The sequence below is a fragment of the Bufo bufo genome, chromosome 1 (assembly GCF_905171765.1).
Source record: "Bufo bufo chromosome 1, aBufBuf1.1, whole genome shotgun sequence".
Classification (NCBI taxonomy): domain Eukaryota; kingdom Metazoa; phylum Chordata; class Amphibia; order Anura; family Bufonidae; genus Bufo; species Bufo bufo.
This window is the reverse complement of record NC_053389.1, coordinates 761663804-761679524: the sequence shown is the minus strand read 5'-3', so window position 1 is coordinate 761679524 and position 15721 is coordinate 761663804. Positions and strand designations below refer to the sequence as shown.

Genomic DNA, 15721 nt, shown 5'->3' with positions numbered 1-15721 from the left:
GATCTTGCGGAAGAGCGGTGGTCGTAACCAGGGGAGACCGAGTCACAACAATAAGGTAAGTGGGGATGAATTTTCTCCTAATCGGTGGGAATTTGTTAATAAAGTATATTTACAAAAATGATCACTGTCAAATCATTAACAGATTTAACAGTGATCATTATGATGGGATAACCCCTTTAAGCACTGGGGGCTGAGGTGGTTAACATCCTAAAAAAAAAAAAATATTACATTTACAAAATGGGGCAATCATAAAGTAGATCTATGGGGAATGTAAAGTAAGGACCACTTTATGTGCTATCACTACCTGCCTTAAAAGCGGAGAAATTCAAATTTTGAAAATTGCTAATTTTTTTCCAATTTTTTTTGTAAATTTTTGATTTTTATTTTTTTTTATACATGAAGGTGAAATATATCGATTCAAATTTACCATTAACATGAAGTACAATGTGTCACGAGAAAACAATCTCAGAATGGCCTGGATAAGTAAAGCGTTCTACAGATATTACCACATAAAGTGACACTGGTCAGATTTGCAAAAAAATGACCTGGTCCTTCAGATGAAAAATGGCTGTGTCTTCACAAACCTAAAAGGCTGCAAAAAAAAAAAAACAGAACTGGGTGAGGGAAGTCACAACGGTTTAAATAGTGGTTGTTAGTACATTGTTGTTTTCTATTTAGGATTTTTCTCTGGGTTTTAGTTATTTATTAAAAGAAAGGCTCTGCTGTTGCCATAGCAACCGGCCTAGTACAAGGGACAATCCATGGTGGCCACAGACCGCGCACATGAGGCAGTGAGCACCCAGCCCCCTCCTCCTATGTGACCCGCTACAAATAGCCCGACTTCTGTCAATCATTCCCGGCACACCTCCGACGCCCATTGGATGGGTAGAAACGTGCCATCATGCTTTCTATTGGTTGGTTGTCTGTCACTCATTCAAGCCCCTCCCTTTGCCCCGCCCATTGCACGGTCGTCTAATTCCGCCCATACAAGGAACTGAAACGGCGACTGGCTGAGCGTTCTATAGCCCCGCCTATTGACTCTGGTTTCACCATGGGATTGGCTGTAGCTGCTGTCCGTCACCATGTCGAGTAGTTTGCCCTGCTCCTGGCTGGTTCCCTGGCAGGTAACGGCTGACTGTAAGTGTGGCGTAAGCCCTCGGCGGAGCCATGAAGCACTATGAGGTAAATTGAGGGCCGGGGGGCTGTGTGAGGTGTCCGGGCGCATGTAAGGGGGGAATGGGAGGGCCGCGGAAACGGGGTTGTACAGAGATGATTGTAGGAAATGTGGCTGTGGAGAATGAGGGCCTGGGAACTGGTAGACGGGGGGCCGCGGAGGGTCAAAAGTATTCGAGACGCGAAGTAGAGTTCTAGTGAGGTATAGCAGGGGCTGACAGCCAGTCAGGGTCGCTCAGTGCTACTGGGAGATCATGGCAGACAGCCTTCATCATAGCCCTTCATCAGTTTGTTTCTTAATATTTAGTGGTATGTATTGTGCCGCCATGAGTTGGGCACAATGGTATGTGGGCATGAAGCAGTGTTGGCAGAATTGGCAAGCCCCCCTATAATGCCTAGCAGGACAGTTTGTGACATGGCCATGCCAGTGCTGAGCTGTGGCATCTGTAGCTGGGCACTGGGATAATTGGTTTCTATGCCATGACAATCCACGACTGGCACCTTTTAATCAGGTGTAACTCGTGCCCGTGACACCTTCTATGATGTAGTCCCTGGCAGTTTTTGTTTATCACAGAATATATATATTTTATTTTTGAAATCAAGATTTGGGCACAATTCTGCCAAGATATGGTCACTTGAAGTTGCAGGAATAAATCCTGAGGCTGCACTACTGAGGCACCTGAGGCCTCCCAGTAGCGGGCGGTCGCTGATCCCCTGAGGCCTCCCAGTAGCGGACGGTCGCTGATCCCCTGAGGCCTCCCAGTAGCGGGCGGTCGCTGATCCCCTGAGGCCTCCCAGTAGCGGGCGGTCGCTGATCCCCTGAGGCCTCCCAGTAGCGGGCGGTCGCTGATCCCCTGAGGCCTCCCAGTAGCGGGCGGTCGCTGATCCCCTGAGGCCTCCCAGTACCGGAGGGTAAAGTCCCTTGATAATGGTGCTGCTTTATTAACCCTTCACTGTCAGTCAGAGACATGACACCCATATTTGTACAGGTCACCCAGGAAGCTGGTCATACACATTGATAAGTGTTGGCTGAGGCTGCTGATTTCTCAGGGTTGGCCTGCCATTCCCCTCCCCCCCCAACAGTAGATGAGCTACTTGGTGACATAGGTCGCTGTCAGAGGTGTCTAGCAACTGCTTTCTCCCCATTCAAGGCATTTTACGGAAGGGAAGGGTCGGCCCCTAGTAGCACAGTCCTATACTTGCTCTGATGCTGAATCGCGCAGGGCAAAGGTCTTTTCTGGAGATCCGGTGATGTACCTGGCACTGCATGGGGCCTAGCAGTGAGCCCGGTGATGTCACCGGCCATAGCTGGGCTTTAGCGCTGCCCTAGCCTGTAAAACGCTACCTGTAACGTCACCGAATGCACTGCTGGGCAGAAGCCCCCGTCTGGTAATGTGCCGAGGTAAACAAGCAGCCCTCGCCCTGCGCTCATTTCACAGGGGCTGCCAGGGTGAAAATGTGGGTATGTCCAGGTTTAGCTCTGAACCCGGACAAGCCCTTTAACCTTTTACGTAACTTGAATGGGAAGAAGAGAATAAGCCACTGCTAGACGGCTTAGGCGGCGGCTTATCTCCCGAAAAACACAAGGATCGGACATGGTGATATGTAACATGCCTGACCCTTCCCTCCCCTGACATTTCTGTTCACGGCCTCCCCCATACACAATACATGATTTGCGTGTTTGACAGAGATTTAAAGAGATTATCCAATTTTTTATTTTTTTTTGCTTTTTAGTGGCCAGTGGGGATCCTACTTACCTTGTCTCCACCGCCAGCTCTGCAGTTCCCGTCTTCCTGTTGATGAAGGGCACATTACCGCTGCAGCCAATCACTGGCCTCAGCAGTGGCCTGTCACCTAGTGATGTGCCGCATGAGTTACAGGTCACCGGCCACTCTGTGTGATCTGAAAAAAAATAATAATAAGTTGGCTAGCCCCTTTAATGCGGAACTTAACCTGTTAATGACCAAGCACTCCAGAGCACCGCACACGTATGCCATAGGATTGCAGCTCGTTCTCCTGCTCACTGACTGTCGAGGGCGGCTGATTTCCCCCATTTTTTTTTTCCGTGCAGATTTTAAAATCCTCAGCATGTCAATGTATTTTATTTTTCGTGACCGGATTTTCTCCATTGACTTCAATGGGGAGAGTAAAAATCCACATCAAACCTGCATGTAAATCCGCACAAATTGATGCAGATTGACCGCACGGATTTCCCTGCGAACACCTGCGGATTTCAGTGCGGATTGTCCGCACACGAATCCTCAACGTGTGCATTTACCCTAAGTCCGCGACCCCCACGATCAATATCAGATCGGTGGGGGTCCTACTCCCGGCAGCCCTGCCAGTCATCTCATCCTTAGTCTATGACGTCACGTCTATCAGTCACATGGCCTTTTGGCTGCTTAGTCCCATTCACATGAAAGAGTTTGAGCTGCAGTACCAAGCACAGCCACTATACCATGTACGGCGCTGTTCTCGGTGTACTATAAAGAGGACACGGCTTTCGTCCCAGCACTGAGGACCCTCCATCTTGGGGATACGTCTTTAATGTCCCAGACATCTCCTTTAAGGAGGCTTCCCATAAACAACTTGTCCACACGATATTGCCGGGGGTCCGACCTCTCTGACCCTGCCGATCATGAGACTGGGGTTCCCTGAGTCTTCTCTGTGAGTGGAGCGTTAGTGCTCATGCATGATCACCGCTCCATTGATTTCAATGGGATTGCTGAATATAGCACTGGGCTGTCTTCAGAATTGAATGGAGTGCATATTACTGCTCCATTCACACAGGCCACTGTTCACATCATCGGTGGTGGTTCCCGCAGTTAGACCCCCAGCGGTGGTATAATTGTCACCTATCCTGTGGATAAATGTTGTTTATAAGGAAATCTCTTTAACTAGGATGCAGGCGATCATGAAAACTCTCTTTAAGGGTCCATTCACACGTCCGTTTTTTCTTTCCTGATCTGTTCCGTTTTTTGCGGAACAGATCTGGACCCATTCATTTTCAATGTGTCCTGGAAAAAATCGGACAGCACAATGTGTGCTGTCCGTTTCCGTTGTTCCGTTCCGCATGTCCGTTTAAATATAAAACATGTCCTATTCTTTTCCGCAAAATTCGGATCCTGGTACAATACAAAGTCAATGGATCCGCAAAAAACGGAAGACATTCGGAATGTCATTACGTATGTCATCCGTTTTATGCGGATTCCGTTCCTGGAAATGATATTTTATTTTATTTTATTTTTTTTTTTCAAAGAAATCCAAACAACTTTATTTGCTTATTGAAATTTAAAACATGTTTTCCGTTTTTTGCGGATCCGCAAAAAACGGATGACATACGGAAACATTTTCAGGAACAACGGATCCGCAAAAAACGGACCGAAATTCGGATTATAGAAAAATACTGACGTGTGAATGTAGCCTAAGGGCGCATTCACATGACCGTAATGTTTTGTGGTCTGCAAACTGCGGGACCACAAAACACTGATACCGGCCCGTGTGTGCGTTTTGCCGGCACAGTGATGGAAATGCCTATTCTTGTCCGGAGAAGAATTGGACATGCTCTGTCTTTTTTGTGGGGCCACGGAATGGTACTACGGATGCGGACAGCACATGGCGTGCTGTCTGCATCTTTTGCTGCCCCATTGAAATGAATATGTCCGCACCCGTTCCGCAAAATTGCGTAACGGGTGTGGACCCATTCATACGGTCATCTGAACGAGCCCTTAATAAAATACATATGGTCCTAACTGGATATATAATTTAGGACCCCTATAATCTTAATGGGGTTATACCCAGGATAGGTTATCAATATTAGATCGACGGGGTTCGTCACCGGGGACCTCCGCCAATCGGCCATTTGAGGAGGTCGCGGCTGCACAGCGTCGTCCATCAGATAGTGGCTATGCTTGGTATTGCAGCTCAGCCCCATTCACCTGAAAGGGACTAAGGTGTGCTTCGGCCATGTGACCGATGTGCGTGACGTCACTGGCCTCTTCAAACAGTTGATCGGTGGGCGTGTCAGGTTTTGAACCCCCACCTGTCCTGAGGATAGGTCATCATTAATCAGAATCTCAGAAAACCCCTTAAAGGATCACATGACCCCGTAAAAGTGGCTTGGTGGCAGACTGATCCCAGGGGCACAGAACAGGAGGGGGCATCCGATGCTGCTGTATCCTGTACCTTTGATAACCTACAGTGGATATAAAAAGTTTACATACTCCTGGCAAAATGTCAGGTTTCTGTGCTGTAAAAAAATGTGACCTATAAACTGTACAACTCAATTGAAGGGAGGGGGGGGGGGGGGGAGGAGTGCGGCAGAAGTCTGATCAGACTTTGTAAAGTGAAAATACAGTACACTATATAGTGTACTGTACTGTATTATACAGACATCAGGCCCACTGGATCTTCAAGAACCAAGTGGGTCTGGGTCAAAAAAATGTAAAATAAAAAATGAAAAAAAAACACATTTATCACTGATTAAAAAATAAACAAAATTCCCTACACATGTTTGATATTACCGCGTCTGTAATGACCTGATCTATAAAATGGTCATGATACTTTCCCCGCACGGTGAATGCCATAAAAAATAAAAACTATAATGAAATTGAAATTTTGCCCACCTTACTTCCCAAAAAATGTTATAAAAGCGATCAAAATAGTCGTATGTCCTAGGGATCGACCGATTATCGGTTTTACCGATATTATCGGCCGATATTCAGGATTTTGACAGTTATCGGCATCTATTTTGCCGATATACCGATAACGTATGGGGAACACAGAACGCGCTGCTCTCAGCGCTCTCCGTGTTCCCTCCGCAGCACAGGGGAGAAGGAAGCAGTGTCTCCCTCCCCCTGTGCTGCTGCTGCTGCTGCCAATGAGAGGAGAGAAGACAAGAGGAGGGGAGGGGCTGTGGCCACCGCTCCACCAATGATGTTAACGCACTCATTCATTCAAATTGAACAGGAGGCGGGAGCTGGCTGCAGAATCACATAGCCGGCTCCCGACCTCCTATGAGCGGTAGCTGCGATCTGCAGTAGTTAACTCCTTAGGTGCTGCGGATCGCAGCTACCGCTCATAGAGGTCAGGAGGCGGCTATGTGATTCTGCAGCCAGCTCCCGCCTCCTGTATATGAATTAATGAAAGACTTATCTTCATTGGTGGTGCAGTGCGCCCCCCTCCCCCATCCCAGTATTAAAAACGTTGGTGGCGCAGTGCGCCCCCCCCCCCCAGTATTAATCATTGGTGGCAGTGGCCACAGGATCCCCTCTCCCCTGCTCCTCCGATCGGAGCCCCAGCAGTGTAATCCTGGGGCTCCGATCGGTTACCATGGCAGCCAGGACGCTACTGAAGCCCTGGCTGCCATGTTCAGCTCCATGCTGCTGTGTGCACAAAGCACAGAGCAGCAGGGACAGTGTGAGCTCCTATTCACCCTGATAGAGCTCTATCAGGGGGAATAGGACAAGGGTTCTAGTCCCTAAGGGGGGCTAAAAGTTAGTAAAAAAATAAAATAAAAAAATATTAAGTATAAATGAAAAAGAAAGATTTACAAAAAAAAAATAAAAAATACACGTTAACAATAAACATTAATTTTCAGCAGATTTGTGTAGGAAATATATATATTTTTTTTTAAATGAAAATTCCCAGAATATCGGTATAAATTATCAGCTATCGGCCTGAAAGTTCACAAATTATCGGTATCGGCCCTAAAAAATCTATATCTGTCGATCCCTAGTATGTACGCCAAACTAGTACAAATCAGTCACCTCATCCCACAAAAATTATAACCTACCTAAGACAATCGCCCAAAAAATAAAAAAAAACTGTCTCTCAGACTATGGAGACACTTAAACATGTTTTTTTTTGTTGTTAAAAAATGATATTGTGTAAAACCTAAATAAATAAAAAAAAGGTATACATATTAGGTATTGCCATGTCCGTAAGAACCTGCTCTATAAAAATACCTCATGACGTAGCCCCTCAGGTGAACACTGTAAAAAAAAATTAAATAAACTGTGTCAAAAGCTATTTGGAGTCTGCAAAAAATGAATTGACTCCGACTCCTACTAGATTTAAATTGGAATAAAAAAAAAAAAAGCAAGTTTAAATGTCCCAATTCACAAAAAGTTATAATTAATTACCGTCTTTTTTGCCCTATAAGACGCACCTAGGTTTTTAAGGAGGAAAATAAGAAAAAAAATATTTTGAACCAAAAGGTGTGCTTTTGGTGGGTTTTGAACTAATGGTGGTCTGTGGGTGGCACTGTTATGGGGGCATCTGTGGGTGGCACTGTTATGGGGGATCATTGTGGGGGCATCTGTGGATGACATATATCATCTTATCTTATGTTTCATCCACAGATCCCCCCCATAACAGTGTCCCTGTGTAGTGAATGGGGGCCGGCATCTGTTTCTGTAATGGCAGCGGGGCCCGGTGCCTGCTTCATTCATAAAGTGGGCGGAGCAGGCGCGTGACGTAGTGAGCTACGCTACGAGCGCCCACCCGGTCTCCTGACTGCCAAGAAGTTAGTAGTAAGTAGTACAGCGCTAGATTTAAGATGATTGGAATACGCTACCAATACCCACAAGTTAGATATGATTACCGTATACTACAGTGAGCGGGGCCCGGTGTAGTAGAATACAGTGACTGCACCGGGCCCCGCTGCCATTACAGAAACAGATGCCGGACCCCAGCCCCTCCTCCCTCTCAGCCTATTCACCGGACGGTCGCAGCATTCACCCCCATAAGACGCACTGCTATTTTCCCCCCACTTTTGTGAAAAATACAGTACTTCTCTACTGTAAGAATAGAGGCCAATGCATGCAGTGCGTCACGTTACCGCTAAGCGAACACATTTAGTTACCATGAAGAAGCTTTTCATATGCTTCACTATATGGCAGCAACGCACAGTTAAGGAGCGGCAATACTTATACTTTCCATTGTGTTGTGTTCCGCTGTTAAAGGGAACCTCGCCTCTCACTGATAACTGATTAAGTAAATATGTTTTTTTGCAGGACTAGAGACACTTGTATAAGTGAAGGGATGGATAGTAAATAGCTCAAGACTGAAGCTGTAAACCATTTGAAAAACTGCTGTCATTCAGCTAAGGCTATAAAACCTTGTAAACTCAGATTGTTAGCTTAACCTTTAACCATGACTATGGGATTCTACTAGGGAAATCATGTTTTACAATAAATGCCCCTTCCCCTACCCCGTCCTGGATCCCCCCACTGCCCTATCTTCAGCAGAAGAGCAGCACACAAAGGAGAAGGCAGCGGCTTCCGAGCCAGTAGCTCTGTGGTAATGACATGTATGTTGCCTTTCTTTCTCTCAAGGAATGTATAAAATACATTTGCATATTAAATACAGGGGAGTCGGAGTCGGAAGTTCCAAAAACTGAGGAGTCGGAGCATTTATCTACCGACTCCACAGCCCTACATCACAAAAAGTGTAATGGCAAGCGATCAAAAAGTCATATGCACCCCAAAATAGTGCCAATCTAACCGTCATCTCATCCCGCAAAAATGATACCCAACCTGAGACAATCGCCTAAAAACTGAAAAAACGATGACTGTCAGACTATGGAGACACTAAAACATGATTTTTTTTTGATTTTTTTTTTTGTTTCAAAAATATTATTGTGTAAAACCTAAATAAAAAAATATAAAAAAGGTATTCATATTAGGTAGAGCTGCGTCCGTAAGAACCTGCTCTATAAAAATAGCACATGATATAACCTGTCAGATGAACGTTGTAAATAATAAAAAAATATAAAAAAAGGTGCCAAAACGGGTTAACAGCCAAACAAAACTCAATATTTATTGCCCTGATTCTGTAGTTTACAAAAATGCCCCCTATGTGGTTGTAAACTGCTGTATGGCCAGACGGCAGGGTGCAGAAGGAAAGGAACGCCATATGGCTTTTGGAAGGCAGTTTTTGCTGGACTGGTTTTTTGACACACTGTCCCATTTGAAGCCCCCCTGATGCACCCCTAGAGTAGAATTATTATTTTTTTTACCCCATTTAAGAAACTACACCCCTCAAGGTATTCAAAACTGATTTTACAAACTTTGTTAACCCTTTAAGTGTTCCACAAGAGTTAATGGCAAATGGAGATGAAATTTCTGAATTTCTATTTTTGGTTACTTTGCCTCACAAAAAGGGTAATATAGACAAACAAAAAATCATATGTTCCCTAAAATAGTACCAACAAAACTGCCACCCTATCCCGTAGTTTCCAAAATGGGGTCACTTTTTTGGAGTTTCTACTCTAGGGGTGCATCAAGGGGCTTCAAATGGGACATGGTGTCTAAAAACCAATCCAGCAAAATCTGCCTTCCAAAAACCAAATGGCGTTCATTTCCTTCTGCGCCCTGCTGTGTGCCCGTACAGCAGTTTACGACCACATATGGGGTGTTTCTGTAAACTGCAGAATCAGAGTAATAAATGTTGAGTTTTGTTTGGCTGTTAACCCTTGCTTTGTTACTGGAAAAAAATTATTAAAATAGAAATTCTTCCAAAAAAGTGAAATTCTGAAATTTTATCTCCATTTTCCATTAAATCTTATGGAACGCTTAAAGGGTTAATAAAGCTTGTAAAATCAGTTTTGAATACCTTGAGGGGTTTAGTTTCTTAGATGTGGTCACTTTTATGGAATTTCTATTCTAGCGGTGCATCAGGGGTTCTTCAAATGGGACATGGTGTCAAAAAAAAGGCCATCAAAATCTGCCTTCCAGAAACCATATGGCGTTTCTTTCCTTCTGCGTCCTGCCGTGTGCCCGTACAGCAGTTTACGACCACATATGGGGTGTTTCTATAAACTACAGAATCAGGGCTATAAATATTGAGTTTTGTTTGGCTGTTAACCCTTGCTTTGTTACTGGAAAAAATGGATTAAAATTGAAAATTTGCCCAAAAAAAAAACAAAATTCTGAAATTTTATCTCCATTTGCCAATAACTCTTGTGGAACACCTAAAGGGTTAACGACGTTTGTAAAATCAGTTTTGAATACCTTGAGGGGTGTAGTTTCTAGAATGGGGTCATTTTTGGGTGGTTTCTATTATGTAAGCCTCACAAAGTGACTTCAGACCTGAACTGGTCCTTAAAAAGTGGGTTTTTGAAAATTTCAGAAAATTTTCAAGATTTGCTTCTAAACTTCTAAGCCTTGTAACATCCCAAAAAATAAAATGTCATTCCCAAAATGATCCAAACATGAAGTAGACATATGGGGAATGTAAAGTAATTATTTTTGTAGGTATTACTATGTATTATAGAAGTAGAGAAATTGAAACTTGGAAATTTGCTAATTTTTCAAAATGTTGGTAAATTTGGTATTTTTTTATAAATAAAAAAGAATTTTAAATTTATTTTTTTTACTCCATTTTACCAGTGTCATGAAGTACAATATGTGACGAAAAAACAATCTCAGAATGGCCTGCATAAGTCAAAGCGTTTTAAAGTTATCACTACATAAAGTGACACTGGTCAGATTTGCAAAAAATGGCCTGGTCCTTAATGTAAAAATGAGCCCGGTCCCTAGGGGGTTAAGGGTGTGCACACTTATGCAACCATATTATTTTATTTTTGAATTTTTTTCTTCCCTCCACCTCAAAGATTTCAGTTTGTTTTTCAATTTAGTTGTACAGTTTATAGGTCACATTAAAGGTGAAAAAAGTTCTGAAATGATTTCTTTGTCTCATTTTTTTACATCACAGAAACCTGACATTTTCACAGGGGCGTGTAGACATTTTATATCCACTGTATCTTGTTCGAGCTCCATCTCAGGCTCTTGTGATGTCATCCAGCCACCATGCGGAGGTGATGGGACCAGCGCCATGCCAGATTGAAATGGTGCTCATTCAGTGAGTAGTCCTTCGGTCGTGAACACACAGTAACTCTCAGTCACAACGGGTGAGAGCTGGAGGGGGCAGCTGCTACCCCTGGCCTGGTCCCCCCTGCTGTTCGGCCTGTCCTCCGCTATGTGGAAATGCTGTTAACACCTTAGTGAGATTACTGCTGCCCGGAACATCTCCGGCTACTGTGCTCCTCACCCGGCCCGCTCTCCTAGCATACTGGGTGCTCAATGAGCCACCTTTTTGGTGGTGGGTCACTTTTTACGAACCCACTGAAATTGGGGAAATGCGTGTAATAGTAACCTAATATATACAGTCAGTGATATCAGATGTGTATATGTGGGACGGCAAGCTGAGCGCGGAATACAGGCTGTACTGAGCTTAAAAGAGACCTGTTCCTTCTCTTGGCAGGCCTGTTTTGGTACCAGTATTCCCCATGACATTGCATATCTGGAGCAACTTTTCTTAGAACTCTCTTGATCCATTCCTCCAGAAAAATGTATGGATTCCTTTGAATTCTGGAGATAATTGTTCCCCTTGGCAACAGCATGTGCTGCTACACAGCCTGATTGGACGCTGTCCGTACGTAGGGACAAACAGCATGGTAACACCCAGATATCAATAGATGATTACATTTGCAAGAGGAATAAGAGAGTAGAGGTACGATGCAGATATATGAGAAAATATGCTCCAAAATTATTTACTAAAACACATGTCGGAAGAGATGACAGATCCTACTTAAAGGGGTTCTCCGGGAATTAAGAGAATTAAAATACTAAAAGGGATTCTGTCAACAAAGTTTTAGGCTATAGAGCTGCGGACATGCACGGCTAGATCGCCGCTAGCATGTGCGCAATATTCCGGTCCTATAGGGCTTTGTGCTTTTATTTTCTTTAAAAAAGGATTTTAGAGATATGTAAATTAGTCTTAGGGTCCATTCACACGTCCATTGTTTCTTTCCTGATCTGTTCCGTTTTTTGCTGAACAGATCTGGACCCATTCATTTTCAATGGGTCCTGAAAAAAATCAGACATTGAGCTGTCCGTTTTTTTCCAGGACCCATTGAAAATGAATGGGTCCAGATCTGGTCCAGATCTGTTCAGCAAAAAACGGAACAGATCAGGAAAGAAAAAACGGACGTGTGAATGGACCCTTATAAGGTGCCCAAGGGGCTGTACGAACCTTCCTGGTGCCCAGCCACGCCCGTCTGTGAAGGAGCCCAGCACCGCCTATGTCCTCCGAATCTCCTCCTTTCGTCACCGATAGATTGCCGTAATCTCGCGATGCGAAAAAAATAGTCGCTAGCTGCCGCCCTAGTGCGTTCCTATTAGATGGGGGTGTAACGGTATCAACTGTTGGCGACGTCCCTCTCCCCTGGTCAGCGTGGCGCTGTAGCGCTGCTCCAGAGACTTCCAAGCCAAGTTGTGATTACAATAACTAGTAGTGATATAGCTGTTCCCTACAACGTGAGACGAGGCTGCGAGTTGAGGGTAAGAAGAACAACATTTATTGGTGCCACCCTTGGCCTTATATACGAGTCTCCATGGAAGAGGACCTCCCCTGGGGACCTGATGGAGAACTGCGTGACAAACACACAGACCAATGGAAATAATCGCACAATCCGGGACAGTCCCACACAATGTCTCCCCCCTGACTGGGAGATAATCTCAGACAGTAAAACCACATTTCTTTTTTATACGCATTAAAAAGTACCCCAAAATCCACAATATTCAAACAGACAAACAGTGGGCTTCTGTTACAGGGGGTCTCTTGTATTGGACTCTCATCATCATAAGCAAAGTACAATAGATCTGCGATTAGACATAAACGGACTGTATCATTAAACGCCCGGGAGGTGCGGCCGGCACAAGGACCATGTTTTTCAGGCTGACCATGTTGATGTGAATCAGCCCTAAGATGCCCACAGGCATCTTTATAATATTGGCGCATCTCCTGGCAGTTTGTGCGCCAGAAGCTGAATCCTACAACAGCTGTGAGCTGGAACGTTTCTGGCGTAAATGATAATGCATCAATATGTGGGGCTGTGTGGAGGCCACGCCCTCCTCCTAAACCCCACCCACTTGGGGGTCACATTGTACTGCGCATACTTTATGCATCATAACTTGCAAATTTTTTTTAAACGCCACTTTTGTAAACCATTAATAAATCTTCCCCCAGTGTTTTCCATTGCAGCACTTCTCAGAGCTGTTCCTAGATCTTCTTCTTAAGGCTCAATTCACACCTGAGCGTTTTACAGCGCGTTCCTACGCGCTGTAAAACGCTCAACAAGGAGAAACCAATGCTTCCCTATGGGAATGGTTCTCACCTGGGCGTTTTACAGCGCGTACGATCGCGCTGTAAAACGCCCGACGCTCACACAAGTACAGGAGCGTTTTTTTGGGGCGCTTGTCGCGCGTTCCCGTACATAGACTTTCGGGAACGCGCGACACTGTGTGCACACTTGTCTCTGTATGCGCGCTTGTAAACGTCCGTACAATCGCGCATACAGAGCGCTCCTTTCAGAACGCTCAGGTGTGAATTGAGCCTAAAGGGGTTATTCGAGACTATAAAAAGCTCCCCAATATGCCGGGACCCTCACATTGATTCTACTTACCTGGCTCCCCGCGCCGCTCCTGGTCCCCGCACCGCCGCTGCTGCTTCTCCCTGTGTGCGGATGAAAACATCGGGGGTGGGGGCGGGGAGAGCAGCCAATGGCAGGCGGGGGACGAGCCTCGCTAACGTCACCCGCGATGCTAGGGAGGCTCGTTACCACCTGCCATTGGCTGCTCCCCCCTGACGGCGGATGTTTTCATCAACGCACGGGGAGAAGCGGCGGTGCGGGGAGCCAGGTAAGTATATTCAGTGTGAGGGGCCCGGCATATGGGGGAGCTTTTTATAGTCTTGGATAACCCCGTTAAGGCTTTCACATCTGCGTTTTCCTTTCCGGTTTGAGACTTGGCACAGGCTCTCAAAACCGGAGGAAAACGCTTTAGTTTTGTCCCTATTCATTGTCAGTGGGGACAAAACTGAACAAACCGGAACCAAGTCACCAGAATGCAAACCGCGTTTTTGTGTCCGGTATGGGAAACTGAACTATGTAAGTTAATGGTGCTGGATACGGTTTTTGCGGACACAGGAATAAAAAGGGATCCGGCACGGTTTCTTCATTTTTTATATAAAGTCAAACGGATGCGTATTTCTGTGGTTTTGAGATCTCAAAACCAGACAGCAAAAATGCGGATGTGAAAGTAGCCTATAGGACATCTGTCAGCAGATTTGTACCTATGACACCGGCTGACCTGTTACATGTATACTTGGCAGCTGAAGGCCTCTGTGTTGGTCCCATGTTCATATGTGCCCGCATTGCTGAGAAAAATTATGTTTTTATATATGCCAATGAGCCTCTAGGAGCAACGGGGGCGTTGCCATTACACCTAGAGGCTCTGCTCTCTCTGCAACTGCCGCACCCTCTTTATGTCTGGCCCTGTCAACGTTGAGAGGGTGCAGCAGTTGCAGAGAGAGCAGAGCCTCTAGGTGTAATGACAACGCCCCCGTTGCTCCTAGAGGCTCATTTGCATATATGAAAACATAATTATTCTCAGCAATGCGGCCACATATGAACATGGGACCAACACGGACGCCTTCAGCTTCAAAGTGTACATGTAACAGGTCAGCCAGTGTCACAGGTACAAATCTGCAGACAGATGCCCTTGAGGGCCATTTTTGTTACCCTTGCATTTTACTCATTTTGGGCTAAAAATAATTTTTTCAATTGGTCGTAAAAAATAAATAAAAAAAGTTTTTCCTCTACAGCTTTGAGTTTCAATGCCTCTCTACAGGCGACACTGAATCCGTCAGTGAGGTGCTCACCTCAGTCTGTTGCCCTTATCTCTGAACTAACAGCTCACAAACACTTATTATAGCTAAATTCTTATCGGGGTCTGGCAGGTGAGATGTCGGTCCTGGTCGCAGTAGCTGACCATCTGTGTGTGCTGACATGTCTCTAGAAATCCAATCGACTTACGGTATTTCAGAACCACATTGACGTCAACCATCAGAAAACCATTAATGAAGGCTTCTTGGTTGTATATTGGGATCCCATTTATTTAGGGTGTCGTTCAAGTGACCATATCTGCAGAACATTGCTCCTGTGATACATTTTTTTTTTTTACCATTCAAAAGGCAAAAACCCAGACCTGCCTGACTGAGCCAATTTAGCTATCGCAGGAGGACTAGACGCCGCTAGGTGCTCGCCCACACAAGGATTTGCTCTGATATATGATTTCACCAGGTAATATTGTAGATATAGCTATACTGTTGCTGTGAAAGGGTTAACAAAGCATCTGTCAATCAAAGAGTACTCACTTCTGGTGCGGTAGGTCTCGTCGCTTGCTGGAGGGTCTCTTTCGGGGGTTGCCTCTCATGCTGTGTGTTTTCTCCCTCTCATGTTGTTTGGGGGTCTTGTGTTTGCCACGTAGGGGGAGGTAGTCTAGGGGGCAGCCTATATTTAGGCTCCTGGGACTGAGCCCAGATATTTGCTGAGATCAATGAATGCCAAGAGACAACCGCAGAGGTGTAGAGAGACATCCTCGGCTAGAGGGAGGGCTGAGAGGCAAAAGAGTACAGCATGTCCGGGGATCATACACAGGAATGGCAGAAGTTAGGTGAGGAAGCGATGATCATTCAAGAAGGT

The 15721-nt window shown here is 45.2% G+C and overlaps 1 protein-coding gene across 2 annotated transcripts in view; it reads left to right on the top strand.

The window, feature by feature from the left end:
- Window positions 1–1063: 1063 nt before the first annotated feature.
- The window catches only part of TECR (trans-2,3-enoyl-CoA reductase), a 36869-nt gene continuing 22211 nt past the window's right edge, over window positions 1064–15721 (top strand). The window contains exon 1 of one of the 2 annotated variants that reach the window (XM_040414652.1): window positions 1064–1182. In XM_040414652.1, the coding sequence (XP_040270586.1) occupies window positions 1168–1182 (15 nt within the window). In that variant the 5' untranslated portion in view covers window positions 1064–1167. Of the gene's footprint in view, window positions 1183–15638; window positions 15693–15721 lie in introns of those variants that run through there. The other variant, XM_040414654.1, reaches the window with a different exon arrangement.